The sequence below is a fragment of the Lagenorhynchus albirostris genome, chromosome 15 (genome assembly GCF_949774975.1).
Source record: "Lagenorhynchus albirostris chromosome 15, mLagAlb1.1, whole genome shotgun sequence".
In the NCBI taxonomy this organism is placed as follows: domain Eukaryota; kingdom Metazoa; phylum Chordata; class Mammalia; order Artiodactyla; family Delphinidae; genus Lagenorhynchus; species Lagenorhynchus albirostris.
Genome location: NC_083109.1, coordinates 58,668,908 through 58,691,405, shown reverse-complemented (window position 1 = coordinate 58,691,405; position 22,498 = coordinate 58,668,908). Strand labels below are relative to the sequence as shown.

The 22,498-nt window shown below is 48.0% G+C and overlaps 1 protein-coding gene across 1 annotated transcript; it reads right to left on the bottom strand.

The window, feature by feature from the left end:
• Positions 1-16,423: 16,423 nt before the first annotated feature.
• Positions 16,424-22,200, bottom strand: RMI2 (RecQ mediated genome instability 2). Its single transcript, XM_060123580.1, has 2 exons — positions 21,900-22,200; positions 16,424-18,730 (listed from the first exon to the last, which is right to left on the bottom strand). Exons 1-2 carry the CDS (start codon positions 22,198-22,200, stop codon positions 18,582-18,584), a joined length of 450 nt encoding a protein of 149 aa, XP_059979563.1. The 3' UTR covers positions 16,424-18,581.
• Between the last annotated feature and the right edge of the window lie 298 nt (positions 22,201-22,498).

Here is a 22,498-nt window from a genome sequence, read left to right as displayed (position 1 = left end):
CCACAACTACTGAGCCTTCGTGCTGCAGCTACTGAAGCCCGCGAACCTAGAGCCTGTGCTCTGCAACAAGAGAAGTCACAGCAATGAGAAGCCCACGCACCACAACAAAGAGTAGCCCCCAGTCTCCACAACTAGAGAAAGCCCGTGCGCAACAACGAAGACCCAACGCAGCCAAAAATAAATAAATAAATAAATTTATAAAAAAATAAAGTTTATGAAATTTTAAACAACCAGAAAATTTCTGAAAAGAAGAATAATGAAGTAAAACTAACCCTACTAGATACTAAATCAGATTATACTACAGTAATTAAAACAATTTCATACCAACAAGTATCCATGCATGTATATATATGTATAACAAATCAATGGCACAGAAGAAAAAGTCAAATACACATAATACATTCAAAAATTTAGTATATAAATAAGACTTTATTTCAAATCAGTGGAGAGGGGGCACTCTCTAGTTACTGGTACTAGAACAACTGGGTAGCGTCTGGGGTAAAACTTGTTAGGTCCCTCTACCTTATTCCTTCCACCAAAATAAATTCTGAATGAGTAGATGATTTAAACATAAAAAATTAAACAGTAAAAGTACTAGAAGAAACTTTTTAAACCATCTCTTGTTAGGGAAGTCCTTTCTAAGCATGACTCAAAACCCAGAAATCATATATATATATATATATATATATATATATATATATATATATATATATATATAAATAAAATAAAAAGTTGTAGACGTTTGCATGGCCAGCCCCAAAGGATTATCCCTCCCTCATCATAAACAACTCTAAAAGTAAACAGTATATATATACCAGTTGTTTGCAGGAATTGGGCAGTGCAGCACAGAACTGCAATCCTTGAGAGAAGGGAAGTACATGAGATAAAATCTCACCAAGGCTTTCTTTGGAAAGGAGCACTTTCCAAAGGGCTGAGTGAGGATGTACAGTTCAAATAGAAAGCAGCAGTCTTGTTAACTGGAGGAAATAGAGATAAGAGTTCAAGGATGCTAGGGAATCTGGGACTTCCAGGACAAGGCACAGAGCAGGAAGGAGCCACACAGAAGGAGGCACAGAAATCTGCACAGGGGATCCTCAGATCGTTGGCCAAATTCTAACCCATGCTTGTATACAATGAGACTCTATGAGGTGTAGTGGAAAACCCATTCTAACAAAGTTGAAAACCAAGCCTTGATATGTTCAAAGGTGATCAGTCACTAATTTAACTCTCTGCAGGAACAAAACTCAACATTTTTTAGAGGAAGATAATATATCTGGAATTTTTACATGTTATCCACAATGCTCAGCATACAATCCAAATTACTAGCTATGTGAAACAGGAACACACTGTTCATAAAAGCAGATCCATGCATGACCCAGATGTTGGAATTAGCAGACAAGGACTTTAAAATATGTTAAAGGGCTTCCCTGGTGGCGCAGTGGTTGAGAGTCCGCCTGCCGATGCAGGGGACACGGGTTCGTGCCCCGGTCCGGGAGGATCCCACATGCCGCGGAGCGGCTGGGCCCGTGAGCCATGGCCGCTGAGTCTGCGCGTCGGGAGCCTGTGCTCTGCAACGGGAGAGGCCACAACAGTGAGAAGCCCGCGTACCGCACACACACACACAAAGAAGTTGTTCACACCTAAGAGAAATGATCCTATGTGGAAGCCCAAATCTGCAGAACAGGATGAGAAACAATCCAAAGAACTGTTTTTTACAAGTGTTTTACTCCTGCTAATCTGAACTGGGAAGGAAAGGATAAGAAATTTTACCCTCCTCTCTCGACTGGGCACTACAGAGAGATCTGGAAGAGCTGACTTTGGTAAGAATTTTTATCCTCCACTGGCTTCTGCCAGTTTACTCAGAATCCCATCTTCAGGCTCAAGAGCAAGTAGGGCATCCCAGTGGGTCTCATCTGGGTCACCAGAAACTGAAGGGGAGAAAACATAATTTTCCCTCTGTCCTTCCTAGTTCTTGCCTGAGACTTTTGTAATAAAAGACAGATTAACAACAGAAAAATGAATAGAAGTTTATTAATATGTCTACCTCACGTAAACACAGGAGATACTCGGGGGGGAAAATGAGTTAACACCCCAGGTGACCTAAGCCACCAGCTTAAATGCTATCCTCAGCTAAAGACGAAAGATGTGGAGAAGTCAGTTGTGGGGAGGTTACCAGGAAAAGCATAGTTAACAAGGGTAAGAGAGGGAGGCACCCTTACAAATAGAGATTTCCTTTAAAAATGTAAATTCCCTACAAAAGGGTAACTTCTGCTCTGTTTTTAAAGCTTCTCATGTATCTGCTAGTTCTCAAAATAATCAGCTCAAAATAATCCTATGTCAAAGAAACATATTTTGGGGTGGCATATTCTGTTACCCTTCAGTACTTTTGGATGGAATGGTTCAAAACTGAGAAATGGGCTTTTTTTAATGAAGAATACCAAATACTATACTATCTGTTCCCTAACTTCCAAGTAAATGTTTCTGTTTCCTAGGTGCCAGGCACAGCTCTGAGATTCCTGTTTCATTAGGTGTTAGGAGTCCCTTTTTCCAAAAACTAGAAACAACCAACTGCCCATTGACTGATGAATAAACAAAATATGGTCTCTCCATGCAATGGAATATAATTCCATCATAAAAAGGAATGAAGCACTGACACATGCTATAACACTGATGGGCCATGAAAACATTATGCTAAGTGAAAGAAGTGTGAAAATTGAACCAGAAACCTCATTTAAAATGGAGTCAGGAGGCCTGAAGGGGGAGTTCTCATGCCCCGCTACTGGATGTCAATCCCAGACCCCAATAGGAGGGGATGTACCTTGCATCTCCACAGTACTACTTTACTACCCCAGCAGAAGGAAGATTTTCTCCTCACCCAGCAACTGCCCAGCCAATGAGAGACTGTCACAATTCAGCGAGTGAAAAGCCACTACACTTCAAACTCCCAGTTTCCTCCAATGGACTCTTTGTTTATAACAGCCCCTCCCAACTCTCCTTTCTCCTCTATACAAGAACCTGCCTCTCTTTTGTTCTCTATACTTGCCTGTGGTTCGCCATGGATTGCATGTCCTGAATTGCGATTCTTTGCTGTTCCCTAATAAACCTATTTTACTGGTAAAATAATTGGCTGTTTTATTGTTTTAGGTCAACAGAAGCCAGACACAAAATGCCACGTTATATGATTCCGTGTACAGGATATGTCCAGAACAGATAAACCCAAAGGGACAGAAAGTAGATTCATGGTTGTCAGGGCATGAGGGGGATGGGAGGACTGTGGGGAGATGATGGGTATAGAGTTTCCTTCAGGGGTGATGGAAATGTTCTGGAATTAGTGGTGAGGGTCGCACAACCTTATGAATACACTAAAAACACTGAACTGTACACTTTAAAGGGGTGAATTGTATATTATGTGAATTATACCTCGATTCTTTAAGAAAGACTAGTAGGAGAAGGAAAGTGCTGCAAATGGTATTTTGGTTTCATAATAAAACAAGGGATTTTCAAAAAAAAATAAGAAAGGAAGGAAGGAAAAGAAAAAGAAATCTCTTTCAGTTTCTGCAGACTTCTTTCATCCCCCCATCCACCCACCCAGAGAATCTATTGTGTGCTCCCATCCAATCAGATAAAAGGCCTTTGTTTGCCTTTGAATTTGGAGCCCAGCAGGTAAAATAGAAATGGGTCCCAAGTAAAGAGACAGGAGTCCCGCAGCCCCACTTAGATCTGAGCCTCCCATGCTCCATGACTCACTTTACTCAGTAACAGCCTTCCCTTCCTGTTTACCATCTGCAAGAATAAAGTGGCACTCGTTTTTCCTTTTTCGCCAATAATTTATATATGCCAAACTTTGCAAACAATGGTTTCCTTAGCAACCTCTGACCCAGTCTCTTCAGATACAAATTGCTCTCCAGGTGAACTGTCCTTTTCCAGCCAATCTAAGTTTATTTTGAAATCTCACTTAAGACAGAAAAGTTGAGGTTTTCACAAAGGTTGGCCATGGGCAAAGCATTAGCAGGAATGCCCAGGGCTGAGGGCCAAAGGCCAAGGAAACAAGGAGTAAGTGCTTTTACCGTGTTTTAGTTTATCCTTCCATGCCCATGGTTAGTAAGGTCTGGCAGTAATGGATTTGCTTTTGAAGTTCATCAATTTGGTCTGTTTTCTCCAGTAGCAGTTAAAAAAAAAAAAAAATGCATAATCCAAAATCACAGATAGGACAAATTAGGAAAAAAAAGTGGTTTTGGAAAATGTTGACTTGGGGAGTGACAATTGTAACACATCATTGTCTGGTTTTACTTTGAATCCTGGGAAAGATGATCAGACCAGGTGTCCACGCTCAGGGACCTTCTGTTCTAGAGAAAAGACGCTGCCTGGAACCCTGCCCCCTCTTTGTCACTGCATGTCACACTCAGCCCAACTCTCAGCTCTGCTCATCTCACCAGCTTTCCCCAACCAATAGTCTAGAAAAGAGACGTGTCCACTCACCCGAAGGGTAGGGTGGTCACCCGAGTACTGAGGACCAGCTGCCTGCCTTGTGCTCTCTCTCCAGACCAGGGCTGGCTTCACAGGTGAGCCAAGTATACAACCAGGGCCCTGTGCGCAGAAGGACGCGCACACTTTCCTGCATGCTCTGTGTCACCATCTTGATTCTTAATTTTTTTTTTTTTGGCTGCACCGCGTGGCATGCAGGATCCTAGTTCCCCAACCAGGGATTGAACCCATGCCCTCTGCAGTGGAAGTGTGGAGTCTTAACCACTGGACCGCCAGGGAAGTCCCTTGAATCTTAATTTTTGAATGAGGGGCCCTGCATTTTCATTTTATACTGGGCCCACCAAATCTGGTGGCAGGTCCTGCTTCAGAGCTGTTTAACGCAGGTCCTCAGGTGACTGGAACAGGTCAGAGTGCCCATAAAACAAGGGGCTGGCCAGCCATGGGACCCCTCCCAACAGGGAGACCCACCCCTGGCTCTAGAATCACTGTCTCGGAGCCACTTCCTAATGGAGCCTTAAACAGCTTGGTAACCGACCCCGAGACCATTTGCAGATTGGCAGCCCACCGCTGCAAGAGCAGGTCTGTTTCACATAGCTGTGGCATTAATAGTAACAAGAGGGGCCAGTGCCAAAGGACTAGGACCTGTTGTACGCGTTCTATGCTAAAAATTCCTGGGAGGCACAGGACCAAGTCTGTCCTTATGGTGTTACTCTAAGTGGCATGTCCTGAGCACAAGACCTGACCATCCTCTTCATCTGTGTTGGAGCACCTCTCAGGGGTGTACAAAGGCGATGTTTGCAGGATGGCTGGTAGCACCCAGCGGTTGGCCAGCTGTGCCTCAGTGGCCCTGGTGGATCAAACCCACAACCCAGCCTAGTCACCCTGGGCTCCAAGCCATTCCCAGCTGCGTGCCGGGATCTGAAAGGCCCTTCCTTTCCCGAGAAGCCTCTTCTGGAAGGAAGTGAAGACGGAGAGGAAACCACAAACCCTTATAACTCTAATAGCAGAGTCACCTTTTGGCCCACGGCCCCCTCCTAGAGACACGCTAGGTGGGGGTTGGGTGGAGGGATGGGGGAGGGAGCTGCATGTGCTGCATTTCATCCTGAAACCACCCTGGGGAGGGGAGGGTGTCATTCTCCCATCTTTTTTTTTTTTTTTTTTGCGCTACGCGGGCCTCTCACTATTGTGGCCTCTCCCATTGCGGAGCACAGGCTCCGGACGCGCAGGCTCAGCGGCCATGGCTCACGGGCCCAGCTGCTCCGCGTCATGTGGGATCTTCCCGGACCGGGGCACGAACCTGTGTCCCCTGCATTGGCAGGCGGACTCTCAACCACTGCGCCACCAGGGAAGCCCCATTCTCCCATCTTATAAGCAACGCCATAGTGGCTGTGAGAGATGAAGCCCAGGCACTGAGAGAGGCCAGCAAAGCTGGGACAGGGACATGCTGAGTCTCTCTGACCTGGGGGCCTGAGGTGGGCCATTTGTTTCTACAGCACCTGGACCAGAGGAGCGGTGGTGTCATCCAGGGCTGAGTTTCACTCTGCTGACAGAGGCTTCCCTCTTAAGGACACTGGTGGGGCAGGGCCCAGCCAGACCATCTGTCCCTGGGAACATTCTCTTACAGAGAAATCCAGCAAGGAAGTGACCGTGGGACCATCAACTTCTGCATCTCTGAAAAGAACTTCGTAAAAGAATGGAAGGACGCAAGCACTGCGCTTACGATCAAAGGCTCAGGGGTTTCTCAGCTCAGAGAGGACTGTCGGCAGTTTCCTTTTCCTGTCTGGGTCCCAAATTCTGCCTCCAGATTTCTCAGTTCCAAAGGCTAACTTTAAAGCCAGAATCAACCCCTACTTTCTACTATGCCTGACACCTACCCCTTGGCCCTTGCCAGGAAGGCTGGTGACCCACCAGGTCTTTGCTCCCCTAGACCGAGCTGGCAACAGCTGCAGGACTCTCAGACGCAGGCATGAGCTCTTTGCCCCCTTTTTCACCGTAATGACCACCCTGGGAGCCTATTAGGCCCCCTTAAACCTTCTGGGAACACTTAAGGCCTGAGCACTGCAAAAAGGATTAAGGCAACCGAGAAGAGGCATGTTTTTCCAATTAGTTATAAACCACCCATATTGGAACTTTTGCAAAACTGGCCACTCGCTTATGCATTATCCACAATTCCTCATTCTTTCTTTCTGCATTAATAAGTTCACAAGGTTTTCAGGCAGACTTGGTACTAAAGGCCCATAACCATGGACTAAACATGGAATAAACCATGGCAAAATGCCTACACCAGAATCCCAATGCCAAAAGTCCCATCTTCCGTGAGCCGTGCAACGAGGAAGGAGATGGAAATTAACCTCTACCTACCAAATGTTCCCCACCTCGGGCTATTAACACAGTCCAATGCGTGCAATTACCTTTATTTTGGATTTGGATATACATTTTACTATGCGCATACGTTTTTAAAAAGATTTTCCCTGCTGACATTTCTACCCCCTGTCAAGTCTGGTCCAGCCTGCCAAGAAGGGGAGACCAAGGTCCCAAACCATGAGCTCATTCTCCTTAAAGAGCCGTGTAAGAAAGTCAGGCAATGTGGGGAAAGCAGGGGAAACGCCATTCTCACGTCTACAAAGTAGGTCTGACAATAGATAGGGCGGCTCTGGCAGCAGAAAGAGAATAGCAGGAATGCCAGAGCATCAGTGCCAGATACAGGCCGCCTGGTGAGCTAAGGTCATTCTGATTCCCCTTTTGCAGATGAGGAAACAGGCTCGAAGAGGCTGTGTGTCCCAGGCCACACACACTTTGAATGGTGGTGGAGCTGGGCGCTGAAACCATGTTGTCTGTCTCTAGAACCTGCTTGACCCCTTATGCTGCTGCATCCAGTGGGTCCTTGTGATGGACAGAATTCTAAGATGCCCCCTCCCAAGAGTCCCACCCTTGGTGTGTACACATCTTCTCCCCAGTCATTCAATCCAACACTAATCTAGGTGTGGCTGTGAAGGGAATTTAGAGATGTAATGAAAGTCCCAAATCAGCTGACCTTGAGACAGATGGGCCTGACCTTATCGTATGAGCCCCTTAAACTGGGGCTGAGAGGACAAATGAAATCAGATTGGAAGCACGAGAAGAATTTGACACTGTTTGGGGCTTGAAGATGGGGAGGGATACATGGCAAGGAATGAGGATGGCCCAGGAGCTAAGAGCAGCCCCCAACTTACAGCCAGCAAGGGAAGGGGACCTCAGTCCTGCAAATGCAACAGTGCCGCATCAGAGAAGCTGCTGAGTTTGGGCCGATTTGTTAGGAGGCACTACAGTCCCTGACCAATGGTCTGGAGCACCAGTCCCAGCTGTCACACCTTCCAAAGACTGCACACTCAATGCCTCTCCAGGCCTCCGAGGCCTCACGCTGCCCCTTCAGGCTCCCACAGGCCCTTAGAGCACCATTCTTTTCTGCAGGAACCAGGTAAGTGCAGTGAGAAGAGGACTGCCCTTGGAATTAGAAAATTCTGAGCAAGTCTTGAGCCTCTCAGGGCCTCACCTGCTTTAACTGCTGACCTCAGGGTGAGCCAGACAGCTCTACACCTGTGCCACCCAAGACTACCTGTAGCCATTAGCCACAAATGGCTGTTTAAATTCAAATTCATGAAAATTAACTAGAATTAAAAATTCAGGGGCTTCCCTGGTGGCGCAGCGGTTGAGAGTCCGCCTGCCGATGCGGGGGACATGGGTTCGTGCCCCGGTCCGGGAAGATCCCACGTGCCGCGGAGCGGCTGGGCCCGTGAACCATGGCCGCTGAGCCTGCGCGTCCAGAGCCTGTGCTCCGCAACAGGAGAGGCCACAGCAGTGAGAGGCCCGCGTACCGCAAAAAAAAAAAAAAAAAAAAAATTCAGTTTGGTGAGTTGGCTTGCCAGATAAAAAACAGGGCTCCCAGTTAAATTTGAATTTTAGGTAAATAGATCATTTTTTAGTATAACCAAGTCCCAAATATTGCATGGGACATACTTATACTAAAAGAAGTTTTCGTTTCTCAAATTCAAATTTAATTGGCCAGCCTTATTTTTTTTTTTACTAATTCATTTTTCAGAACAGTTTTAGATCTACAGAAAAATCATGACAACAGCAGAGTTCCCAAGTACCTCACACCCAGTACCCATTACTACTGTCTTACATTCATATGGTACATTTGTTGCAATTAATGGACCAATGTTACTATGTTATTATTAATGAAAGTGCATACTCTATTCAGATCTCCTTAGTTTTTTCCTAGTGTCCTTTTTCTGTTCCACGATCCCATGTTACTTTGAGTCATCACGCCTCCTTAGGCTCCCCCGGATTTAAACAGCCACACGTGGTAGTGCTCAGTGTGGATCCAGAGCAGTCCAGCTCGCCCCGGCCATGGCAATTTCTCAAGCTTTCCTTATTTTGATGACCTTGGCAGTTCTGCAGAATGTTTAGTAGAATGTCCCTCAACTGGGATTTGTCTGATGGTTTTCTCATGAGGAGACCAGGGGTTATGGGTTTGGGGGAGGAAGATCACAGAGGTTAAGTGCTGTTCTCATCACATCAGACCAAGGGCACATGCCTTCTTTCTTTCCTTTTTTTTTGGCCACGCAGCACAGCATGCGGGATCTTAGTTCCTCAACCAGGGATTGAACCCATGCCTCTTGCAGTGGAAGCATAGAGTCCTAACCACTGGAGCACCAGGGAATTCCCAAAGGGCACATGCTTTCAACATGACTTACCACAGCTGATGTTGACCTTGATCACCTGGTTGAGGTGTGTTTGTCAGGTTTCCTCCACTGTGTTTACTCTTATCCTCCTCCCCCCACCCCGACGGTGTCCTCTCTGGAATGGAGTTACCACACACCGCCCGTGCTTAAGGAGTGGGAGGCATCCTGTTTTTTGTTTTTTGGTTTTTTTTTGCGGTACGCGGACCTCTCACTGCTGTGGCCTCTCCCGTTGCGGAGCACAGGCTCCGGATGCGCAGGCTCAGCGGCCATGGCTCACGGGCCCAGCCGCTCCGCGGCATGTGGGATCCTCCTGCACCGGGGCACGAACCCGTGTCCCCTGCATCGGCAGGCGGACTCTCAACCACTGCGCCACCCGGGAAGCCCATTCTGTATTTTTATTTACTAAATTTGGCAACCCTATCAGTGGTACTCGCCACATGTCAAGTGCTCAGTAGCTACCTGAGGCCAGTGGCTACCATAGTGGACAGCATCAAGTCAAAGCACACGGGCTGTCCAAACATGGGTTGTTCACGTACCACCCCCCACTACCGTTCACTTAACATTTTCTTGTAAATGCGCTCACTTTTAAAAAAAGGAAATGGAATATCACTACCTTACGACATCATTAGCAGCAGCGCAGCACCGAGGATGCCTCAGGACGTCCAAGAGTGCTTGTAGGTGGTCCGGCCCAGTTCCTCCCTGTTGGCTTTTTCCATCCTCTGTTTCTCCTCCCCTTAAGGGAAGCTGGGGGGTGAGTGGCCCCCTTGGTCCTGGTCCTATGGGCTCCTGAGTTCTTCATTTGTCCTTCCTCTGGCCAAGGCCCATTTCCCCTGGACGCAGGATCCCCAACCGAGGAGGCAAAGTGCTCAGCAGTCAACGAGTGTGGGGGCAGCTCTGACTTCCGCCAGGTGCCTCCAAGCTAAGAAGCTGTAGATCTGCAGCTGCTACACCTGGTTGATTATAAGACTTGCCTGGAGAGCTTTCTAATGCTTATATTTTCCTGAGCCCCACCCATGAGGATTCAAATTAAAGACGTTGGCAGACCAGTATTCATAGCAGCACTATTTACAATACAGTAGCCAAGACATGGAAGCAACCTAAATGTTCATACACAGATGAATGGAGAAAGAATATGTGGTGTATATATATATACGATGGAATAATACTCAACCATAAAAAGGAATGAAAGGACTTCCCTGGTGGCGCAGTGGTTAAGAATCCGCCTGCCAAAAAAAAAAAAAAGAATCCGCCTGCCAATGCAGGGGACACGGGTTCGAGCCCTGGTCCGGGAAGATCCCACATGCTGCGGAGCAACTAAGCCCGTGTGCCACAACTACTGAGCCTGGCTCTAGAGCCCATGAGCCACAACTACTGAAGCCCTCACGCCTAGAGCCCATGCTCTGCAACAAGAGAAGCCACCGCAATGAGAAGCCCATGCACTGCAACAAAGAGTAGGCCCCACTCGTCGCAACTAGAGAAAGCCTGTGTGCAGCAAGAAAGACCCAACGCGGCCAAAAATAATAAAAATTTTTAAAAAAAGAATGAAATAATTCCATTTGCAGCAACATGGATGGACCTAGAGATTATCATACTAAATGAAGTCAGAAAGAGAAAGACAAATACCATATGATATCACTTATATGTGGAATCTAAAATATGACACAAATGAACTTATCCACAAAACGGAAATAGACTCACAGACACAGAGGACAAACTTGTGGTTACCAAGGGGAGGGCGGGGTGGGGGAGGGATGGATTGGGAGTTTGGAGTTAGCAGGTGCAAACTATTATCTATAGGATGGATAAACAACAAGGTCCTACTGTAGAGCACAGGGAACTATATTCAATATGCTGTGATAAACCTAACGGAAAAGAATATGAAAAAGAATATATATGTATAACTGCAGAAACTAACACGACATTGTAAATCAACTATACTTCAATTAAATAGATAAATAAAGATGCAGGTAGAGAAGAGGCTAAAAGCAGCCCAGTGGGGCTGATAATCAGCCCTGAGGCTGCCGTGCAGGAGGCCCAGGCTGGGCGGTTCTCTGGGAAAGTCTGCAACCAGAGGCAGCGCAGTTGTACCCTGAAGACCCCAGGGCAGGGCCTGAGTCTGACTGACGTTTTAAAACAAGCACTACCTGTTTGATGAGAAGTTCTGGTTCTGCTTCTTCCTCAGTGGACACAGAATTAGGTGCTAACAGACCCTTCAGAGAAACTCCTCTCCTCGTCCTTCTTGCCCAGGTGGAAGAGAAGCTTACTTAGTATTTTGTTATTTTCAGGTGCTAGAGCCTCATTGTTTCTTCTTTCTTCTTCTTTTTCTGGCCCATAACACAACTCTGGTCCCCTTGGATCAGGGACAGAGCTAGACTGCATCCCCTCTGGGTTGCCACCCATTGTATTTTGGGAGATTAACTTGTTTCTTGGGATCCACAGGTTCACGGATGGAGAGCAACTGCTCTCAGGATGAATTACGTCCAGACCCTCCCCCCACCAGAAACAGATAATTTAGATAATGAGATTTGGCTGAGATGTGGGACTGAGTTGTGCTGTAAATGGGATGAGATCTTCGGGGACCTTGGGACCAGGTGAATGTATTTTGCATTTGGGATGGACGTGCATCTTTGTGGGGCAGAGGGCAGGCTGGGTAGGCTGAATGCCCTGCCCCAAAGGTGTCCATGTTCTAACCCCTGGAACCTGTAAAAATACATTACCTTTCAAGGCAAAGGGGACTTTGCAGATGTGATTGGAGATGGGGAGATTGCCCTGGTGAGCCTAATCTAATCACAGGAGTCCTTAAAAGTAGGGAAATTTCTTGGGCGGTAAGAAGGAGAGATGAGGCAGAGTGGGAGGGCAGAGAGACAACCACATGTCGTTTGCTCATGTGACTTTTCGTGTCACCGAGCCTGGAACTTCTCAGGAAGTGCTTGGTGACAGAAAGAACAGTGAAGTGAAAATGTTTTGAGCACCTGCTAAGACTGGATTCTATAACAGCCACGTAGACAAGTTACTTCACCTCTCTGACCCCAAACCATCCCTTTTCTACAGATAACAGAAATAAGGCTCAGAGAGGTGAAGTGACTCACCCAAGGTCACCCAGTTAATAAACAGCAGGGCTGAGATTCAAAAGTGGGACCATCAGAACCCATCTGGTTGCCAAACTCTACCCACCCCATTAGGGCTTGGCGATAATGGGCGAAACTGCCGGGGTGGACAGCCTCGAAACTGCTCGTGGCCCCATTTGTTCCTTTGCTTCCTTCTGTGGCTTTTCATTCAGGTCACTGGCTGTCAGCCCGTTTCTGATGGAACGGGGCAGCTCTGCCCGGGACAGACCAGCAGAGGGTGCTAGCACCCAAGAGTAAAGACCTAACGTTCCCAGAGGATCTGACGAGTTTCTCAGAATGAAGGCCCTGGCCACTTCTCCCACGGCGAGGGACACCAACTGGCCTGAGACCCGTCTCTGCCATAGCCTGCTGGCCAGACGTCCTGGGGCAAAGGGCGTCCATTCCTTGGTGGCACTTTTCCCAGAGGAGGGGGAAAGCACCTCCCAGGGGCACTGACACAGAATGAAGTAACACAGGGGAAAGCTCCTAGCCCAGTCCCTGGCGTGCAACCCTTGCTTGAATTTGCATTCTTTATCAAGAGATGTTCCATGATTCTCATAGGACTATAATTTCAGATTCTGCCCAAACCACATGAATCTTTTATTTTGACTCAGCTGTCTCTCTCCTTTTCCTTTTATGTTTTTTACCAAGTCTTCCCCATTTGTACTTCAGAGGGCTCTCAAACATTCTGGCATGCGCCCTCAGGCCAATTATAAACTACCAAAGAAGCTTGATTCAAAAGGCCCTCTTAGACGGCCTGTCAGGGGGCTCCTGGCATTTGGAAACTCTGGAGTGCTGAGTGTAAATTCAAGAACATGGTGCCTTTCCACGTGTGTTTCCTCTGCCTTCCTACCTAAAAACCAGCCATTCACGGAACATTTACTGACTGCCGTGTGTGCTATGCATGTACGGAGACAGATAAATAAGATACAGTCACATCACCAGAGGCCCCTCCGACAGGGACAGAGATACTAACAGACATTTCAGAACAATTTATGTGTCTGTCTACAAACCGCACTGGGAAGGGGCATCTAATCCAGTTTCCATGACCCTACCACGTACCATCCACTTCACAGACTGACCTCCAAGCCCAGGGTCAGGGCTTCCCTGGTGGCGCAGTTGTTGAGAGTCCACCTGCTGATGCAGGGGACACGGGTTCGTGCCCCGGTCCGGGAAGATCCCACATGCCGCGGAACGGCTGGGCCCGTGAAGCCATGGCCGCTGAGCCTGCGCGTCCGGAGCCTGTGCTCCGCAACGGGAGAGGCCGCAACAGTGAGAGGCCCGCGAACCGCAAAAAAAAAAAAAAAAAAAAAAGCCCAAGGTCAGATAGGCAAGAGCAGGACCAGGACTGCTCAGGTGTGGCTAAGCCTCTCTCTCCCTCATCCTCAGCAGGCAGGGGCCCCTGAAAGTCATCCTTTGCACAGGCTCCACGATGTCTGCTAAATGTAGGTCACTATGGCCGAGGATGTGTGTTTTCCCCTCATCCTGACACACAGGCAGCTGCTCAGTGAATCTGGACCATGACCTGAGGTTTAGTAACACCAGCCTAGCCCATCTGGTGACCCAGCGGATTTCAGGGCCGCGCAGTCGCAGCTGGATCCCTGGGGTTCGAAGATGATTCTGTCCGCGGTGTGTTCCCCAGGTTCTTTGCCTTCTCACCATTAAATCACACACAACAGGCCAGGAGACAAAACACTCGACTTTTTCATGTGGTCATTCCTTCTCCTTCCTGCTTCACCTGATGCATAAGAATTTTGCGGTAAAACTTCAGCTTTACAAGAATAGGCAACAGAAAGAATTAGGGAACTCAGTGATCCAAAACTAGCTAAATGAGGGTTTTTTGTTTTTTTTTTTCTTATAATGTAAAGCAGTTCCAAGAAAAGTGAAGTCACAGCCCAGGGTGCTTATTTTCAGTTCTTAGAAAAGAGCCAATTTCAAAAGGGAAGCTTTGCAGCCAGAGCACACAGCCTGCCCTTGTCTGGTGAGGGGAGCTTGCTGATAAACCAGCTTTGATTTGGCATCAGGAAACTAAAACCCCCGCCCGAGATGCATTTTCATTGGTGATGTCAAGGAGGAAACGCTAGCCGAAACAGTGAGAGTTCTTAATATTCAGGGAAACCGCAACAGCTCAGCTAACAGCTAACATGCTGAGATGGCACACCGCCAGCTCGGAGCCACCGGGAGCCGTCGGCAGTCTGCGCGGACTGTCGGAAAAACATGGGGCACCCTCGTTTTCCCACCTCCCACACTCCTGAGGTTGTTCACTGCCCAGGCGACGATATCGGCCCAATCAGCGATTTTCAATCAGGCATTTGTTACCAGAAGTTAGGTGAGGACGAAGTGGGCAGGATACGGTTCTCAGCAGCCTGGGTCAGTCTTCTAGCAGAAGAGCAGGCATCACATAAGGGAACCTCAATAGGGTCAACTTCGGTTTCAAGGTCTTCGGGAGGCTACCACACACCCAGCTCAGGGGCTACTACTGGGAAACCCACACTAGTTTTGGAATAGTGTTGACCTAAGAATCCTATAATAGAGATGCCATGGACTACATCAAAATTAAATGTCAATGTAATCAAAAGCAACTGGTCAACCGTCCCAGCCAGAAGGAGCCTAAGGAGACATGTCATAGGGTGTCCTGGATGGGATCCTGGAACAGAAAAAGGACATTAGGAAAAACACTAAGGGAATCTGAATAAAGGATTGAGTTTGGTTAATAACATCTCAGTGTTGGTTCACTAATTGTAACCAATGTGTCATATTCACGTAAGATGTTAATAAAGGAAACAGGGTGCAGGTGTATGGGAACTCTTTGTATTGTCTTTGCAATTTTTCTGTGGATCTAAAGCTATTCTAAAAGTATATAGGGAATTCCCTGGCAGTCCAGTGGTTAGGACTCTGCACTTTCACTGCCGAGGGCCTAGGTTCAATTCCTGGTCGGGGAACTAAGATCCCACAAGCCGTGTGGTGTGGCCAAAAACAAGAAAAAGGTAAAAATAATAAAAATATATAAAATTTTAAAGAGGCAACTAATGGATGTGAGTAGGAACTTACTGCTCTTCCCAGCAACAATCATTTGGGGCCTACCATGTGCCAGACACATGTAAAAGTGATTTACACACCCCTTCACAACAGTGCTGTGAGCTCGGTATAATCTACATTTTATAGATAAGGAAACTAAAGCACAGAGAAGGTAGGTAACTTGCTCTCAGCCACACAGCAAGTTTAATGACAAATGAAGGGCTTGGGTTTACACACCCCTTCACAACAGTGCTGTGAGCTCGGTATAATCTACATTTTATAGATAAGGAAACTAAAGCACAGAGAAGGTAGGTAACTTGCTCTCAGCCACACAGCAAGTTTAATGACAAATGAAGGGCTTGGGTTTACACACCCCTTCACAACAGTGCTGTGAGCTCGGTATAATCTACATTTTATAGATAAGGAGACTAAAGCACAGAGAAGGTAGGTAACTTGCTCTCAGTCACACAGCAAGTTTAATGACAAATGAAGGGCTTGGGGGCTTCCCTGGTGGCGCAGTGGTTAAGAATCCACCTGCCAATGCAGGGGACATAGGTTCGAGCCCTGGTCTGGGAAGATCCCACATGCCGCGGAGCAACTAAGCTCGTGTGCCACAACTACTGAGCCTGCTCTCTAAGTCCACGAGCCACAACTACTGAGCCCATGCGCCTAGAGCCTGTGTTCCACAATGATAAGCCACTGCAATGAGAAGTCTGTGCACTGCAACGAAGAGTAGACTCCGCTCGCTGCAACTAGAGAAAGCCCACATGCAGCAACAAAGACCCAACGCAGCCAAAAATAAATTTATTATAAAAACAAAAAAACAGTGCACACTTTCCAATTTCCCCACCTTTAAAAGAAAATGCTAGGGGCTTCCCTGGTGGCGCAGTGGTTGAGAGTCCACCTGCCGATGCAGGGGACACGGGTTTGTGCCCCAGTCCGGGAGGATCCCACATGCCGCGGAGCGGCTGGGCCCGTGAGCCATGGCCGCTGGGCCTGCGCGTCCGGAGCCTGTGCTCCGCAATGGGAGAGGCCACAGCAGTGAGACGCCCGCGTACCGCAAAAAAAAAAAAAAAAAAAAAAAAAAGAAAATGCTAGAGTTTAAAACTATGGCACATCCAAAACACTGACAACATCAAATGTTGGTGAGGCTGCAGAACAAAAACTCCGTACACTGCTGATGGGACAGCAAAATGGTGCAGCCACGGTGGAAGATAGCGCTACAGATTGAATATGGCCCCTCCAAAGCGCTATAGACTGAATATGTATTCTCCCTAACCCAAATTCATACGTTGAAACCTAGCCCCCAGTGTAATGGTATAGAGGTGGGGCCTTTGGGAGGTGAACGGGATCAGTGCCCTTACAGGAGACCCCAGGGAGCAACCTTGCCCCCTGGTACCATGTGAGGACACAGTGAGAGGACAGCCACCTGTGAAACAGGAAGCAGCACCTTGACTTTGGCCTCCAGAACTTTGAAAAGTAAATGTCGGATGTTTTTAAGCCCCAGCTCTATGGTGTTTAGTTATGGCAGTCTGAGACAGTCTGGCCGTTTCTCACAAGGCTAGACACAGGCTGACCGTGTAACCAACAATCACGCTCCCAGGCATTTACCCTGGTATGTTGAAAACCTATGTCCACACAAAATCTGCACACGAGTGTTTACAACAGCCCTATTAATAATTGCCAAAAACTGGAATCAAGCAGATGTCCTTCAATAAGTGAATGGATAAACAAACTAGGGTACATCCATCCAGTGGAGGATTAGGATAAAAAGAAATGAGCTATCAAGCTACAAAACTACATGGAGGAACCTTAAATGCATATTGCTAACTGAAAGAAGCTGGTCTGAAAAGGCTATAGACTGTGTGATTCCAACTATATAACATCCTGGAAAAGGCAAACTATGGAGACAGTAGAAAAATCAGTGGTTGCCAGGGGTTACGGTGGAGGGAAGGATGATTAGGTGGAGCACAGAGGACTTTTAGGGCAACAAAACTATTCTGTATGATACTGTAACAGTGGATACGCGATATTATGCCTATTGTACGTCACAAAGCATGACCCCTAAGTAAACAATGGACTTTAATTAATAATAACGTATCAATGCTGGCTCATCGATTTTAACAAAGGTACCACACCAGTGCAAGATGTTAATAACAGGGGAAACTGAGGGAGGGCATGTAAAGGTCATCTCTATAGGTTCTGATCTTTTTTGTTTTTCTAGAAATCTAAGCCGCCTAAAAAATAAAATCTATTTTAAAAAATACGGCATAGAAAACAATTTACTAGTGGTAGAGATAAATAATCCAGCAAAACTCCATAGCAATGAGGAACATAACCCGACCCCCTTGATATTTACAGCAAAGTGAAGGTTGTGTAAGAAGTGAAGAGCTGCCACCCAACACTGAACACAATCACAACAGAAGGACATTCCCTACCAAAAACAACATAAAGACTCTAACCAGGAGGCTGCCTCCTCACAGCATCTCACCAAAAGTTATGAGGCAGAAGTTTAGTTCATGCCTGGAAGTTGTTCTTAGTCTTGATTTTTAGTTTCAACAAGAAATTCTGAAAGTGTTTCAACAGCCCTAAGTGAAGGAAGAAGGGCAGACATCGTCGTCCGCATCTGCAGGGAATGGACCTTACACATTTAGGGCTGAGTGGTGTCTGAAGCAGAAAGAGGGCTGTGTCTTTGAGAGGCCCCAGTGCCTGCAGTTAGAAAATGCCGTTTGACTTGCAAACTGGATACGGAGCTGTTGATGGAGAAGACTGCCGAGCCATGAGGTCATTCCTTTTTTATGCAGCCTCTTTTCCTGCCCATAACCACACACTTTACTCTCTTCTGACAATGACTGAGGTTCAAATTCTGCCTCGTAAAGTAGGGTTGCAGTGGTAATGGAAAAAGTATCATCACTTGTAAAACTTGGAAAATGCAACATGAGATTTCTGTGTGCTTTAGAGAGAGAGAATTAACACACATAAAGCAAAAAAAAAAAAAAAAAGGAGAGGAAAAAGAGAACAAAACATCTGCTTTTCATCAGCAAACAGTCATAGCAAGGGGCAGCAGGGGCTGAGTTCACTGGAGTGTCCCAGCATTTAGAAATCCTACATCCAGACTCCTCGAAGCAAAGCTCTCTGATAAACTTTTGAGAAATACATATTGAGTGATGTCCATGAAATCCATACGGTATAAGAACCTAAGTTGTTTCTGAATTTCGGTTGTTTTTATCGACGTTTCCAACATCCTCTAAGGAATATTCCTGTGTAAATCTTCCACTTCCAGCTCCCACATGCTTTCATGGAGGGGATTATCAGAAAGATCTGTCATCTTCACAGCCTGCAGGCATGGCTCCGGTTTGCAGGCCTGAACCACTCCCATCACCATCACATACTTTCCTAGAAGAAGAAAAGCTCAGTGGTAAAGTTCACATTGATAGAGAAGATAAAAACAAAACAGACACCTGAAGTCCTTGAGAGGGCTTAAATTTACCAGGGAGGCAAACTGGAGACAAAAAAAAAGCAGAGAGTAGATACCAAAGTGCCAAGGCAGCTAGTGGTCAAAATACATATATTGCCAACAAATTCCGCATTTAACCTGGAGAATGACATTTGTATCTTCTTTGGTTTCTGGTTTTAAAATGCTAAAACAGGGACTTCCCTGGTGGCGCAGTGGACAGGACTCCGCACTTCCAGTGCAGGGGACCCGGGTTCGATCCCTGGTCAGGGAACTAGATCCCACATGCATAACACAACTAAGAGTTCACGTGCCCCAACTAAGGAGCCAGTGAGCCGCAACTAAGACCCCACACAACCAAATAAACAAATATTAAAATAAAATAAAATGCTAAAACAAAATCACAGCACACTGCATAAAGCTATCACGCCCAAAGAGTGGAAGAGTCTCTCACATCAGAGGAAGAGTTGTAATTAGACAGACTGCTCTAAGGCGGGGCCTGAAAACCCGAGCTTTTCTCTTCTCCCTGTTCCTTGCTCCATGCCAGAGCCTGTGACTGGTCTCTGTGCACAGGACTGGTCCCCCTTCTGCAAAGACAACCCCTGACAGCCCCAAAGCAAATCCAATTTTCCCTTTATGTTGCCAAAAGAGCTGGGCAGGTGGTAGCACCCCCATGCCACCGTTATTGCAACTGCCTGGGACCAATGCCTGCCACCTCCTGCCGCCAGCTGGGCATACACAAGCAAATCAACAAGAGGGCAGGCTGCCATCACAAGGATCTAGTGACATATTAACCACGACGCTATTCCCATTCCCTTGGGGAAGTGGCTCTCCTTGAAAGCAAAAATGGCCAGTCTTAACCACACAAAACTCAACTGTGTAAAAAACCCCAAACACAGCAGGAAGAGCAGGCACGTCGCCAGCCCCCACTGAGTGCCCCTGCGAGGCTGCTTTAATCACACTGCTTCCAACATCAGGACTGGGTTTGTACTCGGGCCTGGGGCTCTGACTGAAGGAAGCCAGGCAGGCTGACACCTTACCCTCTGGTCTATCAGCTCCTGGCACGGCGTACTAAGGTTTCCCTGAGCCCATCCCTACATTCTACCTGAGCAAGTAACGTGGGGTTCCTCAGCGACAGAGGCTCATTCTGAAAATACACTTGTCATACCCTCTGAATGGGCCTAAAAAGCTGGTGGAGATGGAGCCCTCAGAAAATGACTGAAGACCCTGGAAAGGAAGAACAAGCCCACAGACAGTCCCAACAGGCGAGGTAAACACGGAATCCACGTACTCAAAACCTACATACACCAAGGCGTATAACACAACTATACGGGTGAACTCAAAGGCCTGAGCTCTTTCCTCCCGAGAACAGACCACCTGGTTACTAGTCTGGTTCATTCTACCCACACTCTCTCCCCCAGCCAGAGTGTCTCTCCACTGTCTCTCCTTCTCCTTCCCCATCACGCCGCTCCCTTCTATCAGGCCTTCACCCCGACCATACAGGCCTGGATCAGTTGTCCCTCTTCTGCGCCCACGACATCACTTTGTGTTTCAGTGGCCTGCTTACTCTTCAGGCTCCCTACCTGAAGCCAGCGTCAGACTTGTCAATCAAGCCCTGGTATTAATTAGCAAGAGGAAATGGTACGGCCCAGGCACACAGGCCAGTAGGTAAGTCAGATGGGTTCACCAACGTGCAATGCCCACTCAGGTACCTACTGGTGCCAACCTTATGCCAGGGCTGGGGCCAGACATGGGAGACAGCCCCAGCTTGCCTTCAAAGAGCATTGCCTGGGGACCAGCATACCAAACACCTCGTGCTACATGCTACGCCAAGGGTGGCAAACTTTTTCTGTAAAGGGCCAGATACTAAATATTTCAGGCTTTGAGGCCATCGCGTCTCTGTTGCAACTATTCAGATCTGTAGCTGTAATGGGAAAACAGCCCTAGACAATACCTAAATGACGGTGCCCCAATAAAACTTTACTTATGGACACGGATATTTGAATTTCATATATTGATACTTTTCCCATGTCATGAAATCTTCTTCTGTTTTTTTTTAACCATTTGAAAACATTTTTAGCTCATGGGCCGTGCAAAAACAGGGGGCAGCCTGTAGTTTGCCGATCTTGTGCTAGACTAACGTTGCAATGGAGGGCAGACAGAGAGGGAGGCTGAAGGATGGCGCCAGGGTGGGGTGACAAGCGTGCAGGAGCACTGCCTAGTAAAAAAACATTGGTCACTATGGCCTAGGAGCTGTGTTGAGGACAGTTTTTAAATGTATTGAATCCACACAACAGGCAGGAATTATTGGTCCCTTTGGTAAGAGGTCCAGAAAGGTTAAGAAAAGTGCTCCTGGGAGCTCAGCCAGAAAGGGCCAGGGCCAGAAAAAGTTCAACCTAATACTGAGAATAGTTGTCAGAAAGACACAGAGCCCGCCCTGCCATAGTCTGGCCCAGGGGTTCTCAAAGTGTGGCCCCCAGGCCACCGGCACCAGCAGCACCTGGAAGCTGGTTAGAAATGCAAATTCTCAGCCCCGCCCAGACCAACAGACTCAAACTCTGAGGGTGGTGCCCAGCCGTCAGTTTTAACAAGCCCTCAGGGTGAGTCGGATGCAGGCTCAAATTTGCGCACCACTGGTTTAAAAGGAAACAGTAGTGAACTACAGCCTAAGACAGTCCCACGAAGGAGGGGTACAGCAGGGCTCCTCATTCCTGGGAACTGGGGAGAGCTTCCCAAAGGAAGGTACATTTGAGTAGAGTCGTTAGGGATGAACCAAGTTCCCCACTATGATATTTTCCAAAACTTGATAGGGAGAAAAAAAATCACCCGTGGGGAAGGGACTCTGTTAACAAATACACATGCTGGGGGTCCCTCCCCCGGAGACTCCAGCCGGGAGGGCTGGTGGAGTCCTCGGAAACTATTTTTTGAATGGGCTGCAGGTGATGCTTATCATCAGAACTGCTTGGGTGGCGCTTGGCTGGGGAGGGGAGGGAAGAAAAGGGTATCGAGGCGGGGGACCAGCACCGCAAACACCGGGAGGTGGGACGGCCAGGCCCCGCCCGAGGGCGGTACAAACCCAGGGTCAGCCGCGGTGTCGACTCCGGCTGTTACCTGGGACGAGGCAGGGCCGCCCGCGCGGCACCCGCTCCAGGCCGCAAACCGAGAAGGCCCCGCTCGGGTCCCGCAGCCGCGCCTCGCCGCCGCCCGCCGCCAGCACCGTGCCCTGCATCCATACGGCCGTCAGCTCCAGCGGCCCGCGGCCCGCCGCCTCCCGCGACAGCCGCCACGCGCCCGAGCAGCCCTCCGCGTCGCGCCGCAGCTGCTCCGCCAGAACCTTGAGCGGTGGCGACCGCGGCAGCCTCACAGCCGTGGGGCACCCGCCGGGCGAGGAGGCAGTGGGCGCCGCCGCCATTCTGCCCCGCCTCCTCTTTCCCGCCAACCTTGATGAGCGGCGAGACCCGGTCCGCAGCCACCAATCAGGGCGCGCTGGCGGAGCCGGCCAGTGGTCGGCGTTGGGAGGCGGGGCCGCCGGACAGAGCAGCCCCACTCCCACCCCAGGAGTGCGCAGGCGTACGTAAAGTAAATAACCGACCCGCAAGCTAGGAATGGATGAAATGAATTAAAAGAGAAAAAATAAATGGAGGGAGGTACAGAACTCCCTGTTTCCAGGCACCTCAAAATTTGGCGTGCACGCAAATCATCTGGAGAAT